Here is a 24,965-nt window from a genome sequence, read left to right as displayed (position 1 = left end):
GGGACGGGAGGTGAGCGGACGCTGCTGGGAAGATGGCGCTGAGCCCTGGCCCAGCATGTTTGTAGGACGCTCTGGCTCTGGGGACCGCGGAGGGGCGAGGCGTGCCTGATTTCCCGCTGTCCCGGCGCCCCAGGGCGGGGGCCTGTCGCCCAGAGCCCACCACCGGTTTTCACGCTGGACAGCCTGCCCCGTGAACTCCCCGTCTTCCTTCCCCACGGAAACCTCAGGGCCTTGTACGGGCGCCTGGGGTTCCCTGCGACCCCATGGGGCACTCGCCCTTCTCCTGGGACAGGGGAGTACGTGCTTGACCTCCATGAGGTAAAACCCCGGGGTCCGGGTGAGACCCATCTTCTCCCCTCCACGGGCGGTCAGGCCTGGTGTTAGAGGCTTCGCTGTTTCCCGGGACCCAGGGCTCGAACGTCATGACCCCAAAGGTTACAGAAGTCTGTCCTTCGCACGTGAGGTTTAGGAAGCTGGCGGTTTCAAATTCTCAGCCAAACGGAGAATCCCAGTCGTCCTGTCTTATTTCTCTTCCCTACAAACAGGGGCTCTGGGGGTTCCTGGAGTATCGTGTTCTGGAACATTCCTCCGACGACGAAGGAGCCCAAGGCATTCTGTCTTCTTAGGATACCGTCTTCAACAACAAGGCTTTAATCCGGGTCTGAATGTGTTCTCTTTAGAATAAAATCAGGCCTTTTCCAGATCTGGTTCTGTTTGGTGAGTGGATGCCGCGATTTCTGGGCCGTGTCGGCAATCCAGAAGACCCTCCGGGAGCCCTGCGGGCTGCCCCCAACTCCACGGGGCCGGACAGAGCTCCGTGGTCTGGGGATCCCCCAACGGGAGCCTCACACTAGCTCTCTGTTCTCCCCCCAAACCTGTGGCCCTTCCTCCCAGGCCCCGGAAGCCCCCGCCCCTCCCTCCCAGGCCCCTGAAAGCCCCTACCCCTCCCTCCCAGGCCCTCGGAGCCCCCTGAATCTCCCTCCCAGACCCCAGAAGTCACCCACCCCTCCCTCCCAGACCCTGGAAGACCCCCGACCCTCCCAGGCCCCTGGAAGCCCTTCGATGCTCCCTCCCAGGCCCGTGAAGCCCCCTGACTGTCCTCCCAGGTGCCTCCAAGGCTCCCACCCTCTGCTGCATGCCCCCTGGAGCCCCAGCCCCTCATCATGCCCCCCTTCACTAAGCATCCACAGCGGATGTCAGGACTCTGCAGTCTCCAGGCCTGGGGGTGTGGACACCAGGCGGGGGCGGGTATGCCAGAAGGAGAGTGAGGGACAGAGGCCTGACCCCACGTGCACCCCTTCCTTCCGTCTCCTGCACAGGGTGGAATTGGGATGGAGCAGCCAGAGCCCGGAGGGGTGGGGCCTGGAGGCACGTGTGCGACCCCGACATAGTACCCGGGCAGGATGCATGGCTGCGGGGGTTCGGGGTAGAGCAGGGCACATTCCTAGGGGCATGTGGACTGGGCTGCGTCTTGGGAGCTGGGGAGGCCCATGCAGGAGCTTTGCTGCCCCCCAGGGTCTCTTCAGAGCCCCCGCAGCACCCAACCCCCCAGGGGCTGAGCCGAGTAAAGCGGAAAGCCGGGTGGGTCTCGACGGGTCAGCCGTCCAAGGGCAGCAGCTGTCCTGATGCCCCAAGCACACCTGGGCTGTCCTGCAGCCCGCCCCAGCCACGGGGCCGGCCAGGACCGTGCGCTGGCGTGCCCTCTCCGTCCACCACCCTGGCCAGTGCTGGGGGATCTCGTGCTCCCCTAATCTGCATCACCAGCCCCGACGATGGCCGTGCAGGACCCTCACACCACCCTGTCCACCGTGCAGTCCCGACCGCACCACGGGACCTCATCTCAGCCGCACACTCAGTCCTCGGGGCCCCCGTGGGAAGAACAGGAGAGGGCGTCCCAGCACACCACCAGCACATGGGGCGCTGTCGTCCGGTCCCGCCCGTCCATACCGCAGGACCCCGCACGTGCGAGCATCCCGGAGCCGCTGGACAGACGAGCACACGTGCTGACTTCAGAGCACACACATGTATTCTCCTAACGGTTTCGCGAGCCAGCACGTTGACGTGGGTCTCACGGGGCCCACGTCAGGGGCTGGGACCTCCGGGTGGGAACCCAGCTCCCAAGCTCCCCGTGCTCCCTGCTGTCCCCGATTGCCGGCAGCCCCTCCGTCTTCCACGCCAGCACTGCGGCGACCCGCTTCCCCAAGCCTCTTCTCATCTCACGCCTGAGTGAGGAGAACGCTCCCCTGTCCGTAGGAAAGCCCTCCCCCACCCTGCAGACCCCCAGGCAGGCTACAGGTGTTTTTTCCTTAATCCCTGAGTTCCGAAATCCGGAATCACTCCCACAACACCGCTGTAAGGGTGAACACGCATCAAAGGGGAAACCCAGCAAGACAGCGTCCCGGGCGGTGACAGGGTGGCCGCTCACGTCACCGTTCCCTCCAGAGAACGGGGAACAGCACCGGGCTCGGGGCTCCTGCAAGGTCTGCGGACATCTCTCTCAGCAGAGCGACCTGCGTCCTGTCCTATGTCCCGGGACCTTTGGTGACGACAGCCCCAGTCCCTGACCGGCTGTGGAAAAGGCATGGTCCCTCCAGCCTTGCCCCGTCCCAGCCGGCTGCGGGTAAGCGCGGAGCACCCCCGTTCCGTGATGATTCAAGGACTCGCCGTGTTTTCCCACGACCCGTGCCAAGAGGCTTCCGGGCCGCCGGGAGGCCGTCAGGACGTCCAGGGCGCTCGGCGGGGAGCAGCGAGGCCTGGCAGCGGAGTCTGCGACACACGGCGGACAGGGAAGCCACCACCGGCCCCTCACGGCCGCCACGGGCGGGACGTCCTCCTGCGTGGAAGCAGCAGAGAGACCGTGTCCTGCGGCCGGAACCCTGCGGGAGGCTCGTCTGCTCTCACGAGGCACGCGCCATCCGTCAGCAGGAGCCGCTCGGTCCGCTGGCAAGCCGGCCTTCGCGTTCCGGCCGGCGGCCCTTCCTCCCGGAGCGGCCACGGAGGGCGCAGGCAGGAGGGCCAGAGATGGCGGCGGACACGACGTCCATTCACTCGGGGAAGAGCTTCCTGAACTTGCCGTAGGCGGACTTGCTGATGACAACGGTGACGTCGGCCGCTCCAGCCTCGGGAATCACGTCCACGTCCTGCACGGCGGCCTCCCGATGCAGCCAGCTGCCGGTGCGCGTGAGGGCAACGCCGCGTAAGGTCGTGTGTGGGGAAGGTACTCCCCGGAGTTCCGTCCCCGGGCCGCCACAGCCTCGTCGCCCCCGCCCGCGGCCTGGCAATGGCCTGCCCACCACCAGCTGGCCCCGCACGTGGGCTGATGAACCCAGGTTCGCAGTGGGCGACCTCGGAAACCACATGCTCCTCTGCGTGCTGGTGCCGGGCCCGTTCCGTCGCCTTTGCCGCACCTGCACCCCCTGCACAGTCACGGCCCCGGCCCCCTCCCCTGCCAGGCCAGGCCCACGCACCTCAGCTGTGCGCCTGCCAGCCGGACCCGCAGGGTGAGGACCTGTCTCCCCGTGGCTCTCAGGACGGCGTCCTCCAGCCGCGCCTTCAGCTCTGGGAGCCCGTGCCCCAGGAGGGCGGACACGGCCACAGCCTGGGGTTCCGCCGGGCTATACCTGGATGGGGGCAGCCCCAGACTCAGCTCGGCCTCGGAGAGATAGAGTGAGGGTCCCCCAGGGATGCCGCCCGCCCGAGCTCCCACTGGGACCACCTCCGTGTGCGTCAGGATGTCGGTCGGGAACACCATGGAAACCACGATAAGGGTGCAGGGAAATATGGGGTCCAGGGGGGTGAGGAGACTCAGAACAGAAGACCCCGAAATTGCCGGTCTGGTGGCCTGTGACTGCTTGCATGTGAAAGCCCTTCACAGCAGGCAGGTGGGAGAAGGCCGCTCTGACCCCCCCTTGTCATCCTGAGAGCAGGGGGGATGTGCCCCGGGAGGACGAACACAGCCTGATCTTGTCAGTCACAGCGCGGCCGCCATCACACAGGTGCCCCGCTGGCACCCACCAGGCATGAGGCTCCGGGGTCATGGGGCCGTGGGGCTGTGGGTTTATGGGGTCATGGGGTCGTGGGGGGGGCCGTGGGGCTGTGGGTTCCTGGGGTCATAGGGTCGTGGGGGGGGCCGTGGGGCTGTGGGTTTATGGGGTCATGGGGTCGTGGGGGGGCCGTGGGGTCATGGGGCTGTGGGTTGGTGGGGTCGTGGTGTCATGGGGTTGTGGGGGAGCCGTGGGGTCATGGGGTTGTGGGTGGGCTGTGGGGTCGTGGGCGGGCGTGGGTCCACTCACCCGGGCACCAGGTCCGTCTTGTTGTGCACTTCTAGCATGGAGTCCAGGAGGGGGGCGGGCAGGCGCAGGCCGTGCAGGCTGGACAGGACACTGGCTTTCTGCAGCTCTGTCTCAGGGTGGGTCACGTCCCTCACGTGCACGATCAGATCCTGAGGAGCAGACGAGCCCCGCGGTGGGGACGGGGTGGCGGGACGGGGCAGCGCATGCCCTGGCAGGAGCTCCCTGACAGCAGAGCTGGGCCATGGTGCGGGGTCCCGCCCCGGACAGGCCGCTCGCCTGCACCCGGCCCAGGGCCCAGGGCGTCTCAGGCGTCTCACAGCCCACAGGGTCCTGCTCTACACCTGCACGCTCACTGGGAAACTTCCAGACTCTTGCTTACTTTGAACCCTGAAGAACCCCTTTTGGCGGGTTTTCAATGGTGCACAGGCAGGGATCCGACACGGTACTGGGAAAACGCACAACGGGAAACAGTAAAAATTGCCTGTAATTCGCCCTGGAAACAGCGGGACCGACGGCTTACGTTCTGCAACGTTTGCTCCCAGGGTTTCGAGGCACTTGAAATTAAGAAAAACATAAGCGTTTTATTCCAGAAAGGTTTAGCTTTGGAAAAGGCGAACAGGGAGGCAGGGACCACCACCACCACCGTTCCCGGGAGCACAGGCCACGGACAAGGGGTGACACCAGCATGCTCCTGTCTTTCCAGAGTCACGCATCTATTCCTTTCTGTCCCGGGACGCCAGGCAGGACACGTGTCACGTCCATCTGTCACCTCTCCTGGCTCCTCTGAACCCTGACCGCGTTCAGCACGTGTGGGCATTTTGTGGGACGCCTTTCAGTTGGCATTTGGTTCTTTCCTCGTGCTGACACTAGGTTGGAGTTTGGGCAGACGCCCCAACAGCACGTGCCGTTGCATCCCATCACCCCAAAGCTGCACATGAAGGCTGACCCGAGGGCCAAGGGGCAGGAGTCCCAGGTCTCCCTGCAGAGGGGCTCTACCTCCTTCCGGAATCAGTCTTGGAAGAGGTCACTAGGAAGACTTCGCTGTCAGGGGGAGTGAGGTGCCAGTTTCCAGACAGGGGAGGGACGGGAGTCCCCGGGGTTGTCACATGTGAGACCTGGGCTCTGGGTTGTGCTGTGTATGAGGGTAACCCAGGCCCTAGCGCTGCAACATGTATGACGGAATCTGGTCCCTACGTTGTGTCATGAGTGAGAGGATCCGGCCCCCAGGGCTGGGCTGTGAGCGATGGGACCCGATCCCTGCGTTGCGTTGTATGTGACGGACCCCGGGCCCCAGGGCTGTGTCATAGGTGAGGAGACCCAGCCTCTGGGCTGTGTCATGTGTGAGGGGTCCGGTCCTCAGACTGTGTTGTGTGTGAGGGAACCCGGTCTCAGGGTTGTGTCGTGATGAGAAGACCTAGGCCCTGGGTTGTGTTGTGTACGAGAGGCTCTGGACCCCTTGTGTCACGAGTGAGGAAATCTGGTCCCTTGTGTTGTGTGTGAGGGGACCTGTGCCCCAAGCTGCGTCATGTGTGAGGGGACCCAGGCCCCCTGTTCTGTCATGTTGGAAGCGACCCAGTCCCCAGGGTTGTGTCGTGTGTGAGGGGACCCAGTCCCCTGCTGTGTCATGTGTGAGGGGCCCAGTCCCCAGGGTTGTGTTGTGTATGAGGGGACCCGGCCTCAGGTAATGCTGGTGTTTCAGGGAAGGTGGCCCCTGGGATCATCCCACACTCACTGAATGAGCCACGTCTTCCAGGGTGGCAGAGAAGGACTCGATCAGGCTGTGGGGCAGCTGGGAGAGGAAGCCGATGGTGTCCATGTAAATGACAGCCATGCGGGAGGGCAGCCACCCAGCATGAGCTGTGACGTCCAGTGTTGCAAACAGCTGATCCCGGGGCTGGACAGCGTCGTCGCCGGTCAGGGCCTTAATCAGCGTGGTTTTTCCTGGAAGGTGGGCCACAGGGGACAGATGCATGACAGGCCCCCTCACACGTGCCCCACTGTCTACTGCTGTACCTCGGGCGGCTCCAAGTCGGACCCACATGCCTCTGGCTGTGTGGTGGCCACGGTTTGTGAGGTCTCTGAGCTCCTAGGTCTCATCTCTGTAGGACCCTTGGGATGCCTTGTGGTTGAGAGGATGCTTCTCCCCATTGTGCATGGGGGTCAGGAGGTCCAGGGCCTGGGGCATGAGAGGCTACCTACAGGACAGCGCCGGTGTAGCCAGGGTGGGGATGTGTGAATGGGAGAGGGGTGGGTGGGCACCCGGGCAGATGAGGGTAATGGTGTAGACACGGAGTCCTATTTGTATGTGAGTGATACAGGAGTGGTGTTCACACAGACGAGGCAGGCGCCCCATGTGCCGGAGACGCAGGGCATATAGAAGAGTGACAGCAGACATAAGGGGGAGGGAGTAGGAATGTGTGCCATGTGAGATGGCGGGTGTCTGCATGGACAGGGCTGATGGTAGAATGGGGGCGGGTACAGTGTGTGGGGGTGTGTGTCTGTGTAGATGGGGGTGATGGTGGAGTGGGGGTGGGTACAATGTGTGTGGGGGTGTTTGTCTGTGTAGATGGGGTGATGGTGGAGTGGGGGCGGGTACACTGTGTGTCGGGGTGGGTGTCTGTGTAGACGCGATAATGGTGGAGTGGGGGTGGGTACACTATGTATGGGGGTGTGTGTCTGTGTAGACGGGGTGATGGTGGAGTGGGGGCGGGTACACTGTGTGTGGCGTTGGGTGTCTGTGTAGATGGGGATGATGGTGGAGTGGGGGCAGGTACACTGTGTGAGAGGGTGGGTGACTATGTAGACGGGGATGACAGTAGGGGTGTGTGTGCTGTGTGTCAGGGGTGGGTGTCTGTGTAGACGGGGATGATGGTGGAGTGGGGGCGGGTACACTGTGTGAGAGGGTGGGTGACTGTGTAGACGGGGATGACAGTAGGGGTGTGTGTGCTGTGTGTCAGGGGTGGGTGTCTGTGTAGACAGGGATGATGGTGGAGTGGGGACAGGTATACTGTGTGAAAGGGTGGGTGACTGTGTAGACGGGGATGACAGTAGGGGTGTGTGTGCTGTGTGTCAGGGGTGGGTGTCTGTGTAGATGGGGATGATGGTGGAGTGGGGGCGGGTACACTGTGTGAGAGGGTGGGTGACTGTGTAGACGGGGATGACAGTAGGGGTGTGTGTGCTGTGTGTCAGGGGTGGGTGTCTGTGTAGACAGGGATGATGGTGGAGTGGGGGCGGGTACACTGTGTGAGAGGGTGGGTGACTGTGTAGACGGGGATGATGGTAGGGGTGTGTGTGCTGTGTGTCAGGGGTGGGTGTCTGTGTAGATGGGGATGATGGTGGAGTGGGGGCGGGTACACTGTGTGAGAGGGTGGGTGGCTGTGTAGACGGGGATGACAGTAGGGGTGTGTGTGCTGTGTGTCAGGGGTGGGTGTCTGTGTGATGGGTGACGGTGCCGATGGAGTGTGATGGTGTAGACCGTCGGGAGCTGTGTGTGTCGAACGGCCCCCAGAGGATGTTCTCCCACAGCCTTACCAACAGGTGGACCGTGTCCGGACCCAGATCTTGCTCAGGGCACACTGGTCCCGGGCTAGCCCTCGGACATGGCCAGTGGCCGCTGAGGAGCCCTGACCTGAAGGTGCAGCAGGAGGGGACCCGCCTGCCGCGGGGTGACCGGGCACTGTGGACGGACAGGAGGTGCCTGGTTATGGACGTCTCCTCTCATCCCAAGCGCTGGCCGAGCCTCAGGGACCCCAACAGACCCCCATGTAACTCCCGTCCACCACGCACCAAGCCCCCATATTCGCCGCCCCACACGGCAGCAGAGAAGTTGCCTGCGTTTCGCACAGCGGTGAACTGTGGCGCCGACAGGGGTCCCCGAAACCTAGGTATATCCCCGGTGTCCCGTCCCAGGTTTTGTGGGAAGTTCCCTCTCTCCTCGGACGGGGACCGCCAGCTCCTTGAGGACAGGGGGCGGTGGCGTCACGGTGGTCTTCCGGCCACGCATGGGGACCGGACCTTAGGGCGGCTCACGCTTGCAGGGCGAGACTCGAGTGTGAGGAAGCGAGCCCGCCGTGCTTGCCCCGTGTGGGAGGGTCCCCGTGAGCCCAGGGCCTCAGCATGAAGGAAAGCCGAGGGCCGGCATCCTGCCTGCGACCGCGCTAAGCCCACACGTGAACAGAACCATGAGACGTGCCGTGACGTCTCCTCGGTCGCAACCCAGATAGTTCTCCTTCTTCTACGGGCAGGTCTACGGGAATGAACTTAAAAACGTCTTGGTTTCTTTTCTATCACTGAGTTTACAATGCCCCGGTAAGGGACAGGAGCCCTGTCCACCATCTGGCGCTCGACGACCACACCGTGACCTGACGGGGTGTGGGCTGTGGGCGCTGTGACCCGCCCTGAGGATGGCTGCCCTGCTTTCCACCTGTGCTCATGGGTCGGCCCTCTGAGTGCCACGGTCTTGGTGCATTTGTGACGGATTCTCCCCAAACACACGGGCCCAGCGCAAGGGTACGGGGTGCGAGGGCAGCGCGGACCCCACTTCTCGCACCCGGAGGGGCTCTCACCGCAGTTGGTGTACCCCACCACGGCGATCACCGGGAACTCCTGCCGCCTCCGCTGCCTCCCCAGGAGACGCCGTTTCTGCCTCAGTCTCTCCAGGGCCTTCCGGATCTTCATTTCCTTTTCCTTCAAAAGGCGCTGCTGCACCTGCATGAACGATTCTCCTAGAGACGCCCGAGATCGCGTGTCAGCGCGCGGAGGAGACAGGAAAGACGTCCGAGCAAAGGGCGCCACAGAGATCCCTGTGCGGGATATGGACCGGGATCTTCTCTCTGGGATCCCCCTAGCCTGCTCTACCACGAGGCCACTGCCTCAACGCCTTCCCACCTGCAAGACGGCTTTGGGCAGCCGAAGGTGGTCTTGCCCGTGGCCTTCTGCCCTCTCACATCAGCTGCGGGAGGAAGGGGGAGCCTTGCAAGGACAGCCCCATGACATCCACAGCCGACTTGAGAGGTGCCCGTAAAGACACATCCACATCCTGACCCCCAGGACCTGTGAACGGGACCCCGTTTCAGAATAGGGTCTTGGCACATACAACCAGTTGAGGTTCTGAGATGGGCTCATCCTAGATGAGGGGGGCATAAACGCCCACAAAAAAGATGGAAGGAGACAGAGAGAAGAAGCCACGTAAGGACAGAGGCAGAGATGGGGGGGACGTGGCGATCAGCCCAGGGATGCTGGAGCCCAGAAGCTGGAAGAGGCAGGAAGGACCAACTCCTAGAGCCTCAGGAGAGAGCACAGCCCTGCCCCACCTGGATCTCCACATCCTTGTCCTTCCTGGATCTCAGCATCCCTGTCCCACCTGGATGTCAGCACCTCTGCCCTTCCTGGATCTCCACATCCTTGTCCTTCCTGGATCTCAGCATCCCTGTCCCACCTGGATGTCAGCACCTCTGCCCTTCCTGGAACTCAGTGGCCCTGCCCTGCGTGCATCTCAGCATCCCTGCCCCGCCTGGATCTTAGTATCTGCCGCACCTGGATCTCAGACTCTGCTCTCCGAAGCTGGGAGGATAGATTCCTGTGGTTTTTAAGCCCCCGGTTTGTGGTCCTTTGTTCCAGCTGCCACCGGAGACGGCCTACATATCTCAGTTTGTCTGAAGATGACACACAAGAGGCCCACATGCCGCCCTTGCCCCACTGGATCTTTCAGCAATGTTGTCCTCTTCCCTAGGGGTGGCTGCTGGGACATCCCCCCCTCCGCCCCAGCACCCTGTGACAAGACCTCACACGTTACCTGACCCCATGATATAGCGTGAGCCCCGTCCTTGTCCATCCGGGCGGGCAGGGCTGCTTTTCAGGTGGGACCTGCCGTGGGAAGGGGGCATGTCAGCAGACAGGAACGGAAACACACGCCCATCCAGTGCGAGCTCGGCAGGTGCCAACACAGAGAAGTGAGGACAAGAACTCTGGGTGCAGAGAACAGGGCGAGGTGGTCCTCCCTCCTGCCCAGGCCGTCACACCACGGACGGAGGGCCCCACAGTGGGGTGATGGGCCTACCGGGGGACGTGTCCTGGCAGACATGCTGCTTGGGCACGGCACCTGACAAGCAGCTGTCCGGGAGGGCGTGGCCAGCCCCGCACTCTGTCCTCGCCACGCTCCAGGTGGCGGTCGAGTCCGACATACGACCGCCAGAAGAGGGTCTGGGGTAAGCTGCGGCAGCCGGCGGAGTGCCAGGTACCTGAGAAGGGGCAGCTCGGCCAGTGCCACCTGCAGCCGCGCCTCCTTCGTCCGGGCGTTGCAGCGGAAAATGTGAAGGACCACCGTGAATCGGTCGAACACCGGCACGCCCCAGCTGGCTTCTAGTTCCTTCTGCAAAGGGAGAGGGAGGGACGGAAGACGTCTGTGGCGGCACCTCGGGTGAAGGGGGCGGATGGGACGCTGGCTGCGGGCCGGTACCCTCAGCTGTCCTGTCCCAGGGGGACGCTGACCCAACACCCCCAGCGCACCGGCGTGGGAAACACAGAGGGGCTCCCGCATACCTTGGTAGGCGTGGCCAGCCTCTCCACGTTCAGAAAGACCGCCGTGATTTCTGGCGACCCTCTGATTTTCTCTGGGGAGGAGAGAAGGCCCCATCGGATGTCTGTGCGCCATGCAGTCCATCGTGGGACTGACCCAGAGCTTTGGCTGGCCGGGTCCGCCAGACAGCCTCAAGTCTCTGGGCGTACGTTAGGGAAGTCGGGTGTGCGGGATGGGGGTCAAGGGGAGGACTGGGCTCCACCTGCAGGGGTGTGGGTCTTGCAGACACATGGCAGGTGCATAACCCCATGGGGACTGAACGGGTCTAAGACCTCGGGGTGACGGAGATGGGCGGTGCACAGCCCTCTGGGCATATGTGCTGAGTTTGCTCATCTGTGCCATGAGCTGGATGTCAGCGGGGGCTGCAGACCCTTGGGGGTCCGTGGAAACAGAGTTCACACCCAGCACGCTGTGTGGAGGGGGAGAAAGTCTGGGGGCCTCGGGGCCGGTGTCCACCCTACTCCGAATGGCCCCAGTGGCACCACTGGGCACAGAGAAAATTGTGAGAGAGGCACGGTGGGCTTCTCGATGTGTGATCCAAGTTCCCATGAGGACGCCTCTATAGGGCCCAGGTGAGAGCCCGTCTGTCGCTCTGCTTCTCTCAGGAAGGGAGGGGCGCAGGGACCCACCTGTCAGGTGCTCCAAAGTCCCTTTGCCGAAGATGAGCTTTCCCTCGGGTGTTTTGGTGGGCACCACCATCCTGTCCACCACCGACCAGCCATCCAGGGTGTGGACCAGTGCTTCTGCTTCTGCCACCTGCCACTCGGCTTCAGGAGACACAGGGCCAGAGTGAGGGACACGTCCCCATGGGCTCGGCCCTGGGCCCCGTCCAGCCCTGCCTTGCCTGCCCGGCCCATGTCCCTTGGCTGGGATGGCTTCCTGCAGCATGCACAGAGGTCGTGAGAAAGCACCCCCGTACCCATTTGTTCCAAGACACAGCGATGCTGCTCCAGCCACAGACGGCAAGAAGGGGAGGATGAGGCCAGGGGAATGCAAGGACGGGTCCGCCTAATGTGGTAACTGGGGACTTGGCAGCAAACGGATCTGCCATGGTCTGCCGTGCCCCAGCACACAGCATATCTTGATGGAGCCCCTGAGGGCCCAGGGACCGTGTTGCACTCCCCACAGGGTGGGCTGTGAGCCCTGTGGGCAAGGAGTGGGTGTCCCTGGACCCCCATGCCAATGCTACACAGGAAAGATAGCAAGCAGCCACCCAGGACGGACAGGATGATGTATGGGGCCTTGGTGCCAGCCTGTGCAGGAGGAGCCTGGGGAAAGTTCAGTGAGCATCCCAGACAGGGGGCTGGGGTCCCAAGGAGGGGCCGGTCCCAGGAGCTGAGGGCGCGGGGGACTGGGGCCTCAGGCAGGAGGCTTGTCCTGACAGCATTCCCAAGCAGGGAGGCAGAGCAGGGCACTCCTGAGACACTGCGCTCTCCCAACCGCCCCACAGGGCGACCCTGTGCCCCTCCCCACAGCACAATGTCCCCGAGGAGCCATCCCTTCCGGACACGCACCCCGTGCTCATTGTCCCCACTCCAGTGACCAGGTGTTGAGGGCTCTGGGCCAATTTTAGGTCCCTGAATTGTCTGCAGAGCTCAGGCACAGGGAGGAAACTGAGCCCGGCGGGACGGGGGGCGGGGGGTCCATGATGAGGCTGGGGGGGATCCAAAGTCCTGCGGAGAAGCTGCATGCTCTGCTTGGTGGGGGACGGGGTGCCCCATCCTCTGAGCTGAGGGGACGCACGGTCTCCTCAGCTCTGACTCCTGCCGGGCATCGTGAGTCCTCCGCACCTCCACCTTTCCGGTGCTCCGATCAGGGGCACGGGGCCACCCCCAGCTTCCCTCCTGCAGCGTCACACGTCGCCCATCAGCAAACCCCCCAGGCACTGTCTTTCGCCACCTCCCTGGTGGGTCATGTCCCCCCGCTGCATCGCGGATCGGCTTCCCACAACCCTCTGCTGGGGTCCTGAGACTTCTGGGAGTGCCCGCAGCCAGCACCTGGGGGTGTGGTCCCATCGCCAGGTGGAACCGCCCAAGCCCAGGGCTGGGTGCCCACCTGGTGGGAGCGAGCAGCGCGAAGCAGTGAGTGCAGTCCACGGTTCCGACGCAGGGCCTCATGCACGACGGGGACTACGGACCGCGTCCCCTGCCCACACGGTCCCGGGAACGAGTTCTGCAATGCAGAAGCTGGGCAGGGAGCCTGCTTCTCCCTCTGACTCTGCCGCTCCCCTGCTTGTGGTTTCTCTGTCCCCGACTAATAAATAAACCAACTTTGGAAAGATCCCACTACGATCCGTACCGCGCGGGCTCTAGCGGATTAAGCAGAAAGCGCGCCAGAACAGACGGGCAGCGTAAGCAGACAGATGGAAAGCCCAGGAAAGAACGGAACGCCAAGGCAAGCGGTCAGAATCGCTCCAAGGGAAGTGAAGAATTCCTGTGATGGGCCTGTGAGCGGGCCGGGCAAGGCTGAGGCACGACCCCCCGGCGAGCAGATGGGACGACAGTGACAGCTGCAACATGTGCCCTGGGGACGGCATCGAGAGCAGGAAGAGTCAGGCTGGGGACTGGACTGGAACTTTCCTAAAGCCGCTGGGAAAGGAACGTTCTCCATGGCGCACAAAGAACGCCCGAGAGTCCGCGGCAGGGAAAGAGCGTGATGACACGATGGTCTGCAGACCCAGCACACACCTCCCAGAGCACACGGGGACCGCAAGCGCCAGGCCGTGGGCTGTACCATCATCGCTCATCGGGGGAAAATGGGCAAACTTCTAGGAGAGCCTGGTACGCACGGATCAGACGGGCCCCAGATGCAGCCAGAGGCCAGCACCTAACGCGGGTGAGGGCACGAGCAGCGAGATCTGTCCGTCACCGCTGGCGGGAAGGCAAGCGGCGGAGCCCCTTGGAAAGCAGTTTGAGGCATCTGTCGTCAATCGTCTCTCTGGCAGAGACACGGGCAGAGAGAGACAGCAGGAGAGACACGGACAGAGAGAGGAGAAACGAGCGAGCAGGAGGACAGGCGGAGGGAGAAGCAGACTCCTTCCCTACTGGGCAGGGAGCCCAGGCCGGACCGATCCCAGGACCCCAGGATCATGACCTGAGCTGAAGGCAGGTGCGTTCCCGACGGAGCCCCCGGGCGCGCCCAGAGAGCGGGAGAGATATCATCAGCACCGAACACAAAGCAGCGGTCGAGCCACAGCAGGTCACACACGACCCTGGGGTGCACGCTGAGCGAAAAGAGCCGGGCTGCAAGGCCGCGCACTGCGCGATTCTAGTGCATGCTGGAGAGGGAAGACCACGCACGGGCGATACGGGGATGGGGGGGGTGGGGGACTGATTCCACCGCCCAGCGCGGGTTTGCAGGGGCGGAGGGAGCGGTTTCACTGGGGCGCTCCGAGTCTCCACCCAGAGCACCTGCCCTGGAACCCCGCCCCTGAGTCTCCACCCCTCCCGCCGCAGTCCCGCCTCTAAGTCCCGGGCCCCGCCCCCAGGGTCCCTCCTTGAGCGACACTCTCGGAGCTCAGCCCCTCCTAGTCCCCACCCCGACCACCAGCACTCGAAGCCCCGCCCCCCGAAAGGCCCGCCTCTCAGCATCCCCGGCACCTTCCCCTGCGCCAGAACTCGAAGCCCCGCCCCCGACACGCCCCCCTGAGTACCCCGACCCGCCCCAAGGTCCCTCGACTACCCTCGGAGCGACCCCCTCCCCCGTCCCCGCCCCGAGCACCAGCACTCGAAGCCCCGCCCCCTCCGAGTCTCCACCCCGGAAGCCACGCCTCTCAGTGTCCCCGGCCCTTTCCCCAGCGCCAGCACTCGGAGCCCCGCCCCCTCCGACTCTCCACCCCGGAAGCCCCGCCTCTCAGTGTCCCCGGCCCTTTCCCCAGCGCCAGCACTCGGAGCCCCGCCCCCTCCGACTCTCCACCCCGGAAGCCCCGCCTCTCAGTGTCCCTGACCCCGACCCCGTCCGCGGTACCGCTCCGGGTCACCTCCGGTCAGCTGCTGCTTCCGCGGTCCCCGCTTGACTTCAGGGTGAATCAGACACACGCGCTGGGTCCCCGCTGGCAGCAAAGGGTCCCTCCTCAGTAGCTCCTTCTCCTCCTCTTCCTCCTCCGCATCTTCTGGCTCCTCCTCCTCCTCTCCCGTTCGGCTGCTCGAGCCGTCAGCCCGTGGGCCCCGTCCTCCACCTCCTGGGCCCTTGAGTCCCCCGGGGCCGAAGGCGGCCAGCGCGCGATCCGGCAAGGCCGGCAGAGGGGGCGCAGCTTTCGGGGCCCCGCGGCCGCGAACCACGCGGGAGACCCAGGCCCCTGGGCGGAAGGCGGCCCGCAGGGCCCACATCCCGCCTTTTGCCGCACGCAAAGAGGCGGGACCTCGGGGGGGTGGGGCTTCCGTGCGAGCTCCCCATTGGCCGCCGGGCGTCACGTGCCCGCCTGATGGGCGCTCGGGGGCGCTGGGGGGAGGGACGCCGCCGGCCCAGACGAGCTTCACTTCTGCGGGTCCTGCTCTCCGGAGACCCGGGACCAGGTAGCGCGGCCAGCGGGGCCGGGCGCCGGTATTGGGCCGGGGCGGGCGCCTCCCACCACGCGTCCCCCTCTGCGGCCTCCGCCCGCCGTTGGAGTCTGGTCCTGGAAGTCCACTACCGTCCCCGGTGGTCTGAGCCCTGCGTGGGGGTCCGAGTGCTGCCCCGGGGGTCTGAGCCCTGCGCGGGGGTCCGAGTGCTGCCCCGGGGGTCTGAGCCCTGCGTGAGGGTCCGAGTGCTGCCTCGGAGGTGACAACACAGTCGTGGGGGTCCGAGTGCTGCCCCGGAGGTCAGAGCCCTGCGTGGGGGGTCCGAGTAGTGCCACGGAGGTCAGAACACTGTCGTGGGGGTCCGAGTGCTGCCCTGGGGATCAAAGCCCTGCGAGGGGGTCCGAGTGTTTTCCAGGGGTTCTGAACCCTGTAGTGAGGGTCCGACTGCTACCCCGGAGGTCAGAGCCCTGTGTGGGGGGGGGTCAGGATGCTGCCCCGGTGGTCAGAGCCCTGCGTGGGGGTCCGAGTGCTACCCCGAGGTCAGAACCCTACTTGGAGGTCCGACTGCTACCCCGGAGGTCAGAACCCTGCTTGGGGTCCCACTGCTACCCTGGGGGTCTGAGCCCTGCGTGGTGGTCCAAGTGCTGCCCGGGGTGTTGGACCATGCATGGGGGTCCTAGTGCTGGCCCAAGGGTCCTCCACCACGGGGTCCAAGTGCTGTCCCGGAGGTCAGAGCTCTGTGTGGGGTCCGAGTGCTGACCTGGGGGTCAGAGCCCTGCGTGGGGGTCCGAGTGCTGCCCCGAGGGTCCCCTGCCATGGGTAGTCCGTCTGGTGCCCTGGTGGTCAGAACCCTGTCGTGGGGTTCCAAGTGCTGCCTCGGGTCAGAGCCCTGTGTGGGGGTCCGAGTGCTGCTCCCGGGGGTCAGAGCCCTGCATGGGGTTTGAGTGCTGCCCTGGGGGTCAGAGCCCTGTGTGGGGGTCCAAGTGCTGCCTCGGGGGTCAGAACACTGTCGTGGGGGTCCGAGTGCTGCCCCGGGGGTCAGAACACTGTCGTGGGGGTCCGAGTGCTGCCCCGGGGGTCAGAACCCTGCGTGGGGGTCCGAGTGCTGCCCCGGGGGTCAGAACCCTGCGTGGGGGTCCGAGTGTTGCCCTGGGGGTCAGAGCCCTGCGTGGGGGTCTGAGTGCTGCCCTGGGGGTCAGAGCCCTGCGTGGGGGTCCAAGTGCTGCCCTGGGGGTCAGAGCCCTGCGTGGGGGTCCAAGTGCTGCCCTGGGGGTCAGAGCCCTGCGTGGGGGTCCGAGTGCTGCCCTGGGGGTCAGAGCCCTGTGTGGGGGTCCGAGTGCTGCCCCGGGGGTCAGAGCCCTGCGTGGGGGTCCAAGTGTTGCCCTGGGGGTCAGAGCCCTGCGTGGGGGTCCGAGTGCTGCCCTGGGGGTCAGAGCCCTGTGTGGGGGTCCGAGTGCTGCCCCGGGGGTCAGAACCCTGCGTGGGGGTCCAAGTGTTGCCCTGGGGGTCAGAGCCCTGCGTGGGGGTCTGAGTGCTGCCCAGGGGGTCAGATCCCTGCGTGGGGGTCCGAGTGCTGCTCCACGGGTCCCCAGCCATGGGTCCGAGTGCTGCCTCAGGGGTCAGAACCCTGCATGGTGGTCGAGTGCTGCCCCGGGGGGTCAGAACCCTGCGTGGGGGTCCAAGTGTTGCCCTGGGGGTCAGAGCCCTGCGTGGTGGTCCGAGTGCTGCCCTGGGGGTTGGGCCATGCTTGGGGGTCCTAGTGCTGGCCCGAGGGTCCTCTGCCATTGGGTCCAAGTGCTGTCCTGGAGATCAGAGCTCTGCGTGGGGGTCCAAGTGCTAACCTGGGGGTTAGAGCCCTGTGTGGGGGTCCGAGTGCTGCCCCAAGGGTCCCCTGCTGTGGGTGGTCCGACTGTTGTCCCCGGGGTCAGAGCTCTGTGTGGAGGTCCGCTGCCGTGGGGGTCGAGTGCTGCCCCGGGGGTCCTGAACCGTGTCATGGGGGTCCCCTGCATGGGGGGTTCCAAGTGCTGCCCCGGGGGTCCCGAACTTTACCTTGGGGTTCCCCTGCGTGTGGCTGCAAGTACTGTGCCAGGCTTCCCTGCTGTGAGGGTCCGAGGGCTGTCCTGGGGGGGTCCCAAACCTTACCTTGGGTGTCCAAGTGCTCCCCCAGGGGTCGCGAACCCTGTGTGGGGTTCCGAGGGCTGCCCTGGTGTCCTGTGCTATGGGGGTCTGAGTGCTGCCCCTGGGGCACAAAGTTGCCCTAATGAGTGCCCCTGGGATCCCAAACTTTACCTTGGGGGTCCGAGTGCTCAAATCCTGCATGGGGGTCCGAGTGCTGCCCCGGGGTCCTGAACCCTGGGTGGAGGTCTGAGGGTTGCCCCAGGGGTCTCGAACTTTACCTGAGGGGTTGAGTGCTGCCCTGCAGATCCCTCCAGGGGATCCCATATACTGCCTTGGGGCTGCGAGTGCGGCTCTGGGGATCCCAGCCACTTCCTTGGGGGAGTCAGAGCTGTTCCGAGGGGTCCTGAAGTCTGCAGTAGGGTATGGAGCCTGGCCGGGGAGTGGGGGGGTTCCTGAACATGGCTTGGAGGTTCCGAATTCAGCGGGGGTCGGGTGGGTGTCGTGAAGTCTGTGTTGGTCGTCCAAGTGTGGCACAGAGGTTCAGGTTCTGGGGTTCGAACCAGCCGTGGGGGGCCCGAACTCTGCCTTGGATTCTTGTCCGGCCCCAGGGGTTCCAAAGTCTGGGTTGATAGCCTGGGGTGTGGGCCAGGGGCTCCAGACCCTGCCTTGTGGGGGAGGGGGCAAGCGGAGCACCGTGAGTCCTGAGCCCTGCCTTGGAAGTCCTGTCCCATCCCTGGGGGTCCGGAAGCCTGCCTTGGGGGCGGTAGGCAGGACTTAGGAGTCTGGAAGTTTGCCTGGCAGGACGGAGTCGCTCAGTGCTTGAGGGGTAGGGTCTCCGAGCGCGCCTCGGGCGTGGGATGCTGACTCTGGGCTTTCCCGGGCTGCCTGGGGGCCTGACTGGCCTGGGAGGATTCTGAAAGCTGAGCTGGTCGCCGGCGGGTGGCCCTGGGGGTCCCAGGAGTGCTTGGGAATCAGAGCCTCCGGGGTGAATGTGGTGTGGGGCAGGGTTGCACAGTCCCCGGGTCCGGCCAAGGGTGACGGGCGGCCTGGCTCCAGAGGGGCTCCCATCCTGTTCAGACGGGGATCTGTTCCGTAACCGGGAAAAATCCCAAGCAGCTTGGGGTTGCAGGCAGTCACGAGGGGGTTTTCGTTCCTCCGGAACGTGGAAATGTTCCTTTCGCGTGTGTGTGGAGTCTGTAGCGTCTGAAGTTTGGGGAGACGATGGCAGGGGTCCTGGTTCCCATCCCGGCAGGGCGGGAGAGGACGACGGTGGGACGTAGCCTGGAAGAGCCCATGGGTGGCGATGTGGGGGTGGGTGTGCTGCGTCGAGGTGGGAGATGGCCCAGCCAAGGGACCACGGGGAGCAGAATGAAATGCAGATGTGGGGCCCTGGTGTGCGACACGACGGGCAGATGCAGACTGTGGACTCCGGGTCGCTCCGGAAGCCTGGGCTGGCCCTGGTTCCGGGACGCCATCTCCCGGGGTGTGGATTCAAAGTTGCCCTAATGAGTGCACAAGTGTGTGGCTCGTGGGCTGTGTGTGTGGCTCTTTGTTCCTCCCCCACCCCCTCGTCCCGCTCCTCCGTCCCACGCCTGGAGACCGCCAGGCACAGGGGGTGTGGATGAGGGAGTCCACGGGAATACCCGGGGTCTTCTGTCCCTGGAGCGTGTCTTTGGAGGGCCTGGGTCTGAGATGCTGGGGGGGCGCCCCTGTGCAGGGGGAGGCGGGCAGGACCTCACGCGGCCGCCCGGCGTGGTCCTTCTGCGCCACCTGGCGTTGGATGTGGGCAGGTCCGCTCCTGCAGGCCCCGTCCTCTGGAGGAGAGGAGCTGCCCAGCTCACATTTGCAGGGCTGCGTGGGGCTCTCCGCGGCACACGGCCCTCCCCGCTCTCCTCTGCTCGCCGTCCCGGCTGGATCCCCGGCACCTGGATCCCCGCACGGCACCGCACGCCCCCCCGCGAAGCCTGCCTTCCCCGCGGTTTCTAGGAGTGGGTGGGGGAGGGACGCGGCGAGGATTAACGGCGGATAATGAGGTAACGCATTTTTTTCACGGCTTTACTATGGTCGGTGTGTCTTATGGCTGCGGAGGGGGTGCGGGCTTTCCTCCCGGGCGAGCTGGGCGTCCTCCCCCTCACCTTCCTGCGGAAGCAGCGCTCTCCGGACACAGTCCCGGCGTCTCCTGTTCATGCTGCCCACCGGCCGAGGGAAGATGGGGAGGGGTGCGGGGGGCCGGGGAGCCCTGCGCGGAGGACGGGCGGGCAGGGCCCCTCGTGTTTTCGCTGGGCGTGGGAAGTCTTCCATCGTCGGCCCTGCTAAGTGTCCGTGGCTTGTAAGATGCGTCGTGGATGGTGTGGGAGGCGTCTCCTGCCGTGAGACACCCCGAGCCACGCACACTCACTTAGAGTCAGGGAGCGCCAGGGGAGTAGGACAGACCCCCCCTTGCAGAAACGGACCCCTTGGAGCTCGTGCCTCCCGTGAGCCGAGCCACTCCCCGTCCCTGGGCACTGTCTGGGGCTCGTTGCCGCCTTCCCTCCGCTGGCCACCGTTCCTACACGTCGCGTGGTGCACGTCGTGCCTGCCGTCCCCGTGTTTGGAAGCGTGTGGACCCGGAGAGGGATGCGGGCGTCGGGGGTGGCTTGGAGACCCCCAGCGTCCCGCCGCGATCTGACTTTTCTTGTGTCTCAGCGGAAGGTCTGGCCGAGCGGGGACGAAAGCCGTGTCGGGCGGCGGTGGCGGTGGCCGGGACCGCGTGTCGGTAAGTGCTGCTGCTTGGGGAGCTCCCGCACAGGTGGGGACTCGGGCGCAAGGTGTATGCTCCCCTCCGAGGGAAGGGCAGGGCTGTCTTCTTGTGGACGAGAAGGTGGGGACAGGAACACGGGAGGAGGTGGGAGTGCCTGACCGTCTGACCGTCCGGCGGTCCCTGGGAAGACCCAGCTGTCCGTTTGTCCAGGCTTCTTGTTTTAGGGAGTCTCCCCGCCCCTCCTGACCTCAGAGGGACAGGGATGAACAGCAGCCCCGACGCTCATCTGGGGGGTCCACGGGCTCTGCGGTGCGGACGGCGACTGTGTGGCCGCCGAATTTGTGAGGACCTGCACGTCCGTGCTATAGCCCGGGGGGAGGCCGTGGCTGAGCCTGCAGCCCCCGGGCTCCGAGGTCCCGTGTCTGTAGGGGTGGGGAGCGTCTGGGGCAATGCGGGGCGGGGCCTGCGGCTTCGCCCAGAGCTGTGTCCCCAGGGCCAGTCTCTAGGGACTGACGCCTCTTTGCTGCTCCCAGGCATGGATCTCGCTTCTGGGGCTGCTGTCAGCCCCGTTGTCCCTTGATCTGCTGTGTCCCCCTCCACGGGTACGTTGAGCCACACGGACACTGTCCGTACGGTCGGGGAGATGACCACGGCTGCCGTCCCCCGAAATCCCGTAGCCTTGGTAATTCTGCCTCCCTCATGGCGTGTCCCCACGGCCCCCAGCCACCCTGCTCTGCGCTGTCCCCGGCTGTGACGCCGTGTGCCGTTCCTGACTCTGTGTGCCCGTGCCTTCCTACACGACGCCGTCTCTCTGTCCATCGCCTTTCTGGGTCGGGATTCGTTCCCTGGGCATAGCGAAGTGTTTTCGCGTTTAGCCGTGTTGGAATGTCTCCTTCGTTCCTTCCTGTGTTACGGAGCGGCTGTCCCACCTGGGGATCGACCCCGGTTTGTCCGTCTGCCGTGGATGGTACCTCTCGGTTGTTTGTAGGGTTGGGTGTCCTGGATAGAGCAGCCAGGAACATCCGTGCCCAGAGCTCCGTGCGGAAACTTGCCTGTGTTCCTCTCGGGCCAGTGCAGCTGCGGGTGCACCCGGCTGTGACGTGGCAGGAGACCGCCACGCTGCCTTCCCCGGGTCACCGCCCCACGTCGTGGGGGCCCGTAGCAGAGCCCCTCCTGCCCCCCAGCAGCCATCAGCATGTTCCATCTTTGCTGATCTCCCGGTGCTGGTTTCTACCCGCATCTCCCTCAGGCCTGGGACTGAGCCCCTTCCCAGGGGCGCCCCTTCCCGTGGGCGGACGGTCCCTTCCGTGCAGGTTTTCTGGGGAGGAGTCCTTGCACTCTTCCGTGGCTCATTTTTATTGGCTTCTTTGTTTTTTTGTGGAGTTTCAAGAGTTCTTTGTAAAACATCGGTAAAAGTCCTTTAATGATGACATACTTGGCGAGCATTTGCCACCAGACAGCGGCATGTCATTCCATTCTGGTTTTCTTAAAAAGATTTCCTGTATTCATTTGGGACAGAGAGAGCGAGTGAGAACAAGCGGGGGGGCAAAGGCAGAGGGAGAAGCAGGCTCCCCGAGCAGACAGCCTGACGCTGGGCTCGATCCCAGGACTCTGGCGTCGTGACCTGAGCCCAAGGCAGACGCTTAACCCGCTGAGCCAGCGAGGGTCCCTTTATTCTGTCAGTCGTGCCTTTTATTTGTCCTTTTACTTTTCATTGTTACTATTATTTATTGCTTTAAAGATTTTCTTTATTTGACAGAGCGACACAGCGAGAAAAGGAACAGAAGCAGGGGGAGTGGGAGGGGGAGAAGCAGCTCCCCGCTGAGCAGAGAGCCCGATGCGGGGCTCGATCCCAGGACCCTGGGACCATAACCTGAGCCGAAGGCAGAGGCTTAACCCACTGAGCCACCCAGGCGCCCCTGTTCGCTGTTTCTCAGCACATTATAGTCTATCCCTCAGATTTGTTTTTATTTTATTTCATTTTTCTTAAACTTTGTTTATTTACTTGACAGAGACACAGCGAGAGAGAGCACAAGCGGGGGCAGCAGGACAGGGACAGACAGGCCTCCTGCCGATAAGGGAGCCTGACGCAGGACTCCATCCCAGGACTCTGGGATCTTGACCCAAGCTGCAGGCAGATGCTTAACAAGACGGAGCCACCGAGGCGCCCCTGTTTTGCAATTTTAGAAAAATGCAGCTGGACCTTGTTTATGGGGTGCTGCTTCTGGCCTCTGTCCCGTTCCCCTGATCCGTGGGACCGTGCTTTTGCCGGAAGTACGCAGTCTCTGGTACTGTAGCTGTGGACGCAGGTTTGGGGTTCGATCGTGTGGACGCTGCAGCTTCGTGGTCTTTGAAAACGGAGTCGACGGTCCTCGTTCACTTCCTGCCCGTGCAAATTTTAGAACCAGCTTGCTCATTCTAGAAGCGCGCGTGCCGAGGAGTCCGTTGGGGTCGTGCTGACTCTGTAGGTGACGCGGGGCTGTGTTCACGTTTTACTGCTCGGGCGTGTTCCTGTCCACGAACATGGGATGTCTCCCATGGACCTGTGTCGTCTTGAATTCTTCCCGCCGCGCGTCGTACTTCTCGTCACCTGCGTCTTTGGCCGTCTGCATTAAGTCAGTCCCTACGTATTTTACTGTGCGTGATGCCACCGTCAGTGGAATCGCTTTTGTCCCTGCCTTTCCAGGTTGCTCACGACGGATGTGGACACGCAGCTGATTGCGAGGCGTTGACGTGGCCTCCTCCCACTTTATGTGTATTGGTCCCCCCGTCTGTGCGTGTGCGCGCGGCTAGAATTGTTAGGATTCTGCAGGCGAAAGTACAGCACCTGCAAAGTAGTGTGACTTTCCAGTCCAGTTTGCACGGTTTTCTCTCTTTCCGTCTTGCCGTGTCGGCCTGGCCTGTGTCCCTGCCTCTCCGTTGCCCTGCTGCGTACCGTAGAAGGGCACAAGTGAACGTGCTTCCTTGTTCGTCCTCTTGCAGAAACTCCTTCCCGCCGCTCACCCTGGAGCACGATTTTCACAGTGGGCTTCTCATCGATGGCTGCTTCGGTTGCACAGACGGCTCCTCCTCTTCTCCGCTGCTTCTTGGGCGTGTGAATCACGAAAGGCCGTTGAACTCTGTGCACCTTTCTGAATCACTCGAGTTGGTCATGTGATATTTTTCCTTAATTCTGTTGATGTGGTGGCCTCCGCGGACCGGTTTCGTGTATGGAAGCAACCTTCCGGTCCAGAAGGACGTCCCGGTTGGTCGTGGCGGGCCCTCTCCGAACATGCTGCTGAGTTCTGTTGCTGGTGTTCCGTTGATGGTTTTCGCATCCGTGTCCATGAGGGACGTTTTCTGTAGTTTCCTCGTACGGTCTCTCTCTGGCTCTGGCACCAGGGAATTGCTGGCTTCCTGGGATGAGTTGGGAAGTGGTCCCTCCGCCTCAGTGTTTGGAAGAGTTTGAGAAGCATTGGGATGAGTTCCCCTGAAAATGGGGTTGACAAAATGGTAGGATTAAAATGACAGGATTCCTCCGTCAGCACATGTTCAGGGCTTCTCAGGAGATTTTGACGACTGATGCAGTCTCCTCCTAGGTACGGGGGTGTTCAGATTTCCTACTCGTGTCCGACATCCTCTTGCCAGGGTTTGTGTTTCTGGAGAGTTGTCCGTTTCATGTCGGCTGTCCCGTTTCTCAGTCTGCAGTTGGCCGCAGGACTGTCTTCTAACCCCGTTCCTGTGGAATCTGTAGAAATGCCCCCACTCTCGTTTCCCATTTCCATAGTAAGCGTCCTCCCTCTTTTGTCCGTAGTCCATCTAAGCTAAAGTTTTCTTAATTCTGTTACGTTTCGGAAGAACCAACTTCGGGTTGCGTTGGTTTTCTCGGCTTTCTATTATCTGTTGTGTTTATCTCAGTTCTCTTTGTTTCTGATTCCTTTCCCTCTGCTAGCTTTGGGTTCAGTCTGTCCTTTTGCTTGTTCCTCGAGGTGTAAACTTGGTCTGGGATCTGTCTTGATTTCAGGGTCAGCACTTACAGCTGCGGATGTCCCATGAGCACTGCTTGACTTTTACTTACATTCTGTTTTCACTCTTATTTGTCCCTAAGCATTTTTTAATTGCCCCTTCGATTTTTTCTCTGATCCACTAGTTCTTTTTAAAAAGACATTTTACTTATTTATTTACTTATTTGAGAGGGAGGGGGAGAGAGAGAGAGAAGGAGCAGGGGGAGGGACAGAAGAAAAGGATCAAACAGACTCCCCAGTAGGCAGGGACCCCAGCATGGGGCTCGATCCCACGACTCCGGGATCATGACCTGAGCCAAAGGCAGACTTAACTGACTGAGCCACCCAGGTGCCCTAGATCCACTCATTCTTTCAGGGTATGTGTTTTGACTTCCACAGTTTTATGACTTTTCCAGTTTTTGGTCTGTTACCGATTTCTAACTTCAGACCACGGTCGTCAGAGGAGATACTGTGAAATCTGTGAAGACTTTGTGGGCTCGTGTGTGGCCTGTTCTGGGGAGTGTTCTGAGCGCTCACGAGTGGAAGATGTGTGCCATTGCTGGCGGAAGGTTCCGTAACTGTGTCCTAGTTGGTTTGTTACATCCTTTTTGTGCTCACGCATCTTCTGTCTGGTTCTTCTGTCCCTTACAGAGACTGGGGTATGGAAGTCCCCGCTGTTCTAGCATGGTCCGAAGTCTCCCTTTCATTCCATGAACATGGTATAGCTCAGTGTTTCTGAAGGTCTTATTTGATTTT

The 24,965-nt window shown here is 63.1% G+C and overlaps 3 protein-coding genes across 12 annotated transcripts in view; 2 read left to right on the top strand and 1 right to left on the bottom strand.

The window, feature by feature from the left end:
* Nucleotides 1–2,004: 2,004 nt before the first annotated feature.
* GTPBP6 (GTP binding protein 6 (putative)) lies at nt 2,005–15,232 on the bottom strand. 5 transcript variants are annotated; one of them, XM_047716617.1, is made up of 12 exons: nt 14,849–14,944; nt 12,925–13,041; nt 11,499–11,636; nt 10,833–10,903; nt 10,532–10,662; nt 10,087–10,157; nt 9,828–9,946; nt 8,858–8,999; nt 6,025–6,233; nt 4,293–4,441; nt 3,468–3,620; nt 2,005–3,168 (listed from the first exon to the last, which is right to left on the bottom strand). In XM_047716617.1, the coding sequence occupies exons 3-12, from the start codon at nt 11,566–11,568 to the stop codon at nt 3,045–3,047; spliced, it is 1,239 nt and encodes a 412-aa protein (XP_047572573.1). In that variant the 5' UTR covers nt 11,569–11,636; nt 12,925–13,041; nt 14,849–14,944; the 3' UTR covers nt 2,005–3,044. The 5 variants fall into 5 exon arrangements, with proteins under 5 accessions (XP_047572573.1, XP_047572568.1, XP_047572571.1 ...); XM_047716612.1 differs by lacking the exon at nt 12,925–13,041 and having other exon boundaries at nt 14,849–15,232; XM_047716615.1 differs by lacking the exons at nt 12,925–13,041; nt 14,849–14,944 and adding an exon at nt 12,384–12,916.
* A 157-nt stretch (nt 15,233–15,389) lies between these two features.
* Nucleotides 15,390–19,472, top strand: LOC125091558 (collagen alpha-1(III) chain-like). Its single transcript, XM_047715148.1, has 3 exons — nt 15,390–15,549; nt 15,708–17,445; nt 19,204–19,472. The coding sequence occupies exons 2-3, from the start codon at nt 16,302–16,304 to the stop codon at nt 19,470–19,472; spliced, it is 1,413 nt and encodes a 470-aa protein (XP_047571104.1). The 5' UTR covers nt 15,390–15,549; nt 15,708–16,301.
* The window catches only part of LOC125092239 (cohesin subunit SA-2-like), a 59,133-nt gene continuing 51,834 nt past the window's right edge, over nt 17,667–24,965 (top strand). For 5 of the 6 annotated variants that reach the window (XM_047716604.1, XM_047716606.1, XM_047716607.1 and 2 more), the window contains exons 1-2: nt 17,672–19,519; nt 20,172–20,241. In XM_047716604.1, the coding sequence (XP_047572560.1) occupies nt 19,515–19,519; nt 20,172–20,241 (75 nt within the window). In that variant the 5' untranslated portion in view covers nt 17,672–19,514. Of the gene's footprint in view, nt 19,520–20,171; nt 20,242–24,965 lie in introns of all 6 variants that reach the window. The other variant, XR_007124851.1, reaches the window with a different exon arrangement.

The sequence above is a fragment of the Lutra lutra genome, chromosome X, assembly GCF_902655055.1.
Source record: "Lutra lutra chromosome X, mLutLut1.2, whole genome shotgun sequence".
NCBI lineage: Eukaryota > Metazoa > Chordata > Mammalia > Carnivora > Mustelidae > Lutra > Lutra lutra.
This window is presented reverse-complemented; position numbering and strand designations above follow the sequence as displayed.

Excerpts from the sequence above, each read along its gene's own strand:
- GTPBP6 (XM_047716612.1), bottom strand. The coding sequence starts at position 15,197 with ATGTGGGCCCTGCGGGCCGCCTTCCGCCCAGGGGCCTGGGTCTCCCGC. Across the intron at positions 4,442-6,024 it reads TGGAAGACGTGGCTCATTCA|GATCTGATCGTGCACGTGAG; the intron begins GTGAGTGTGGGA and ends TCTGCTCCTCAG. Across the intron at positions 3,169-3,467 it reads CTGGCAGGCGCACAGCTGAG|CTGGCTGCATCGGGAGGCCG; the intron begins GTGCGTGGGCCT and ends GCGCACCGGCAG.
- LOC125091558 (XM_047715148.1), top strand. The coding sequence starts at position 16,302 with ATGGGGTTTGAGTGCTGCCCTGGGGGTCAGAGCCCTGTGTGGGGGTCC. Across the intron at positions 17,446-19,203 it reads TCCCCTGCGTGTGGCTGCAA|GGGGAGGCGGGCAGGACCTC; the intron begins GTACTGTGCCAG and ends GCCCCTGTGCAG.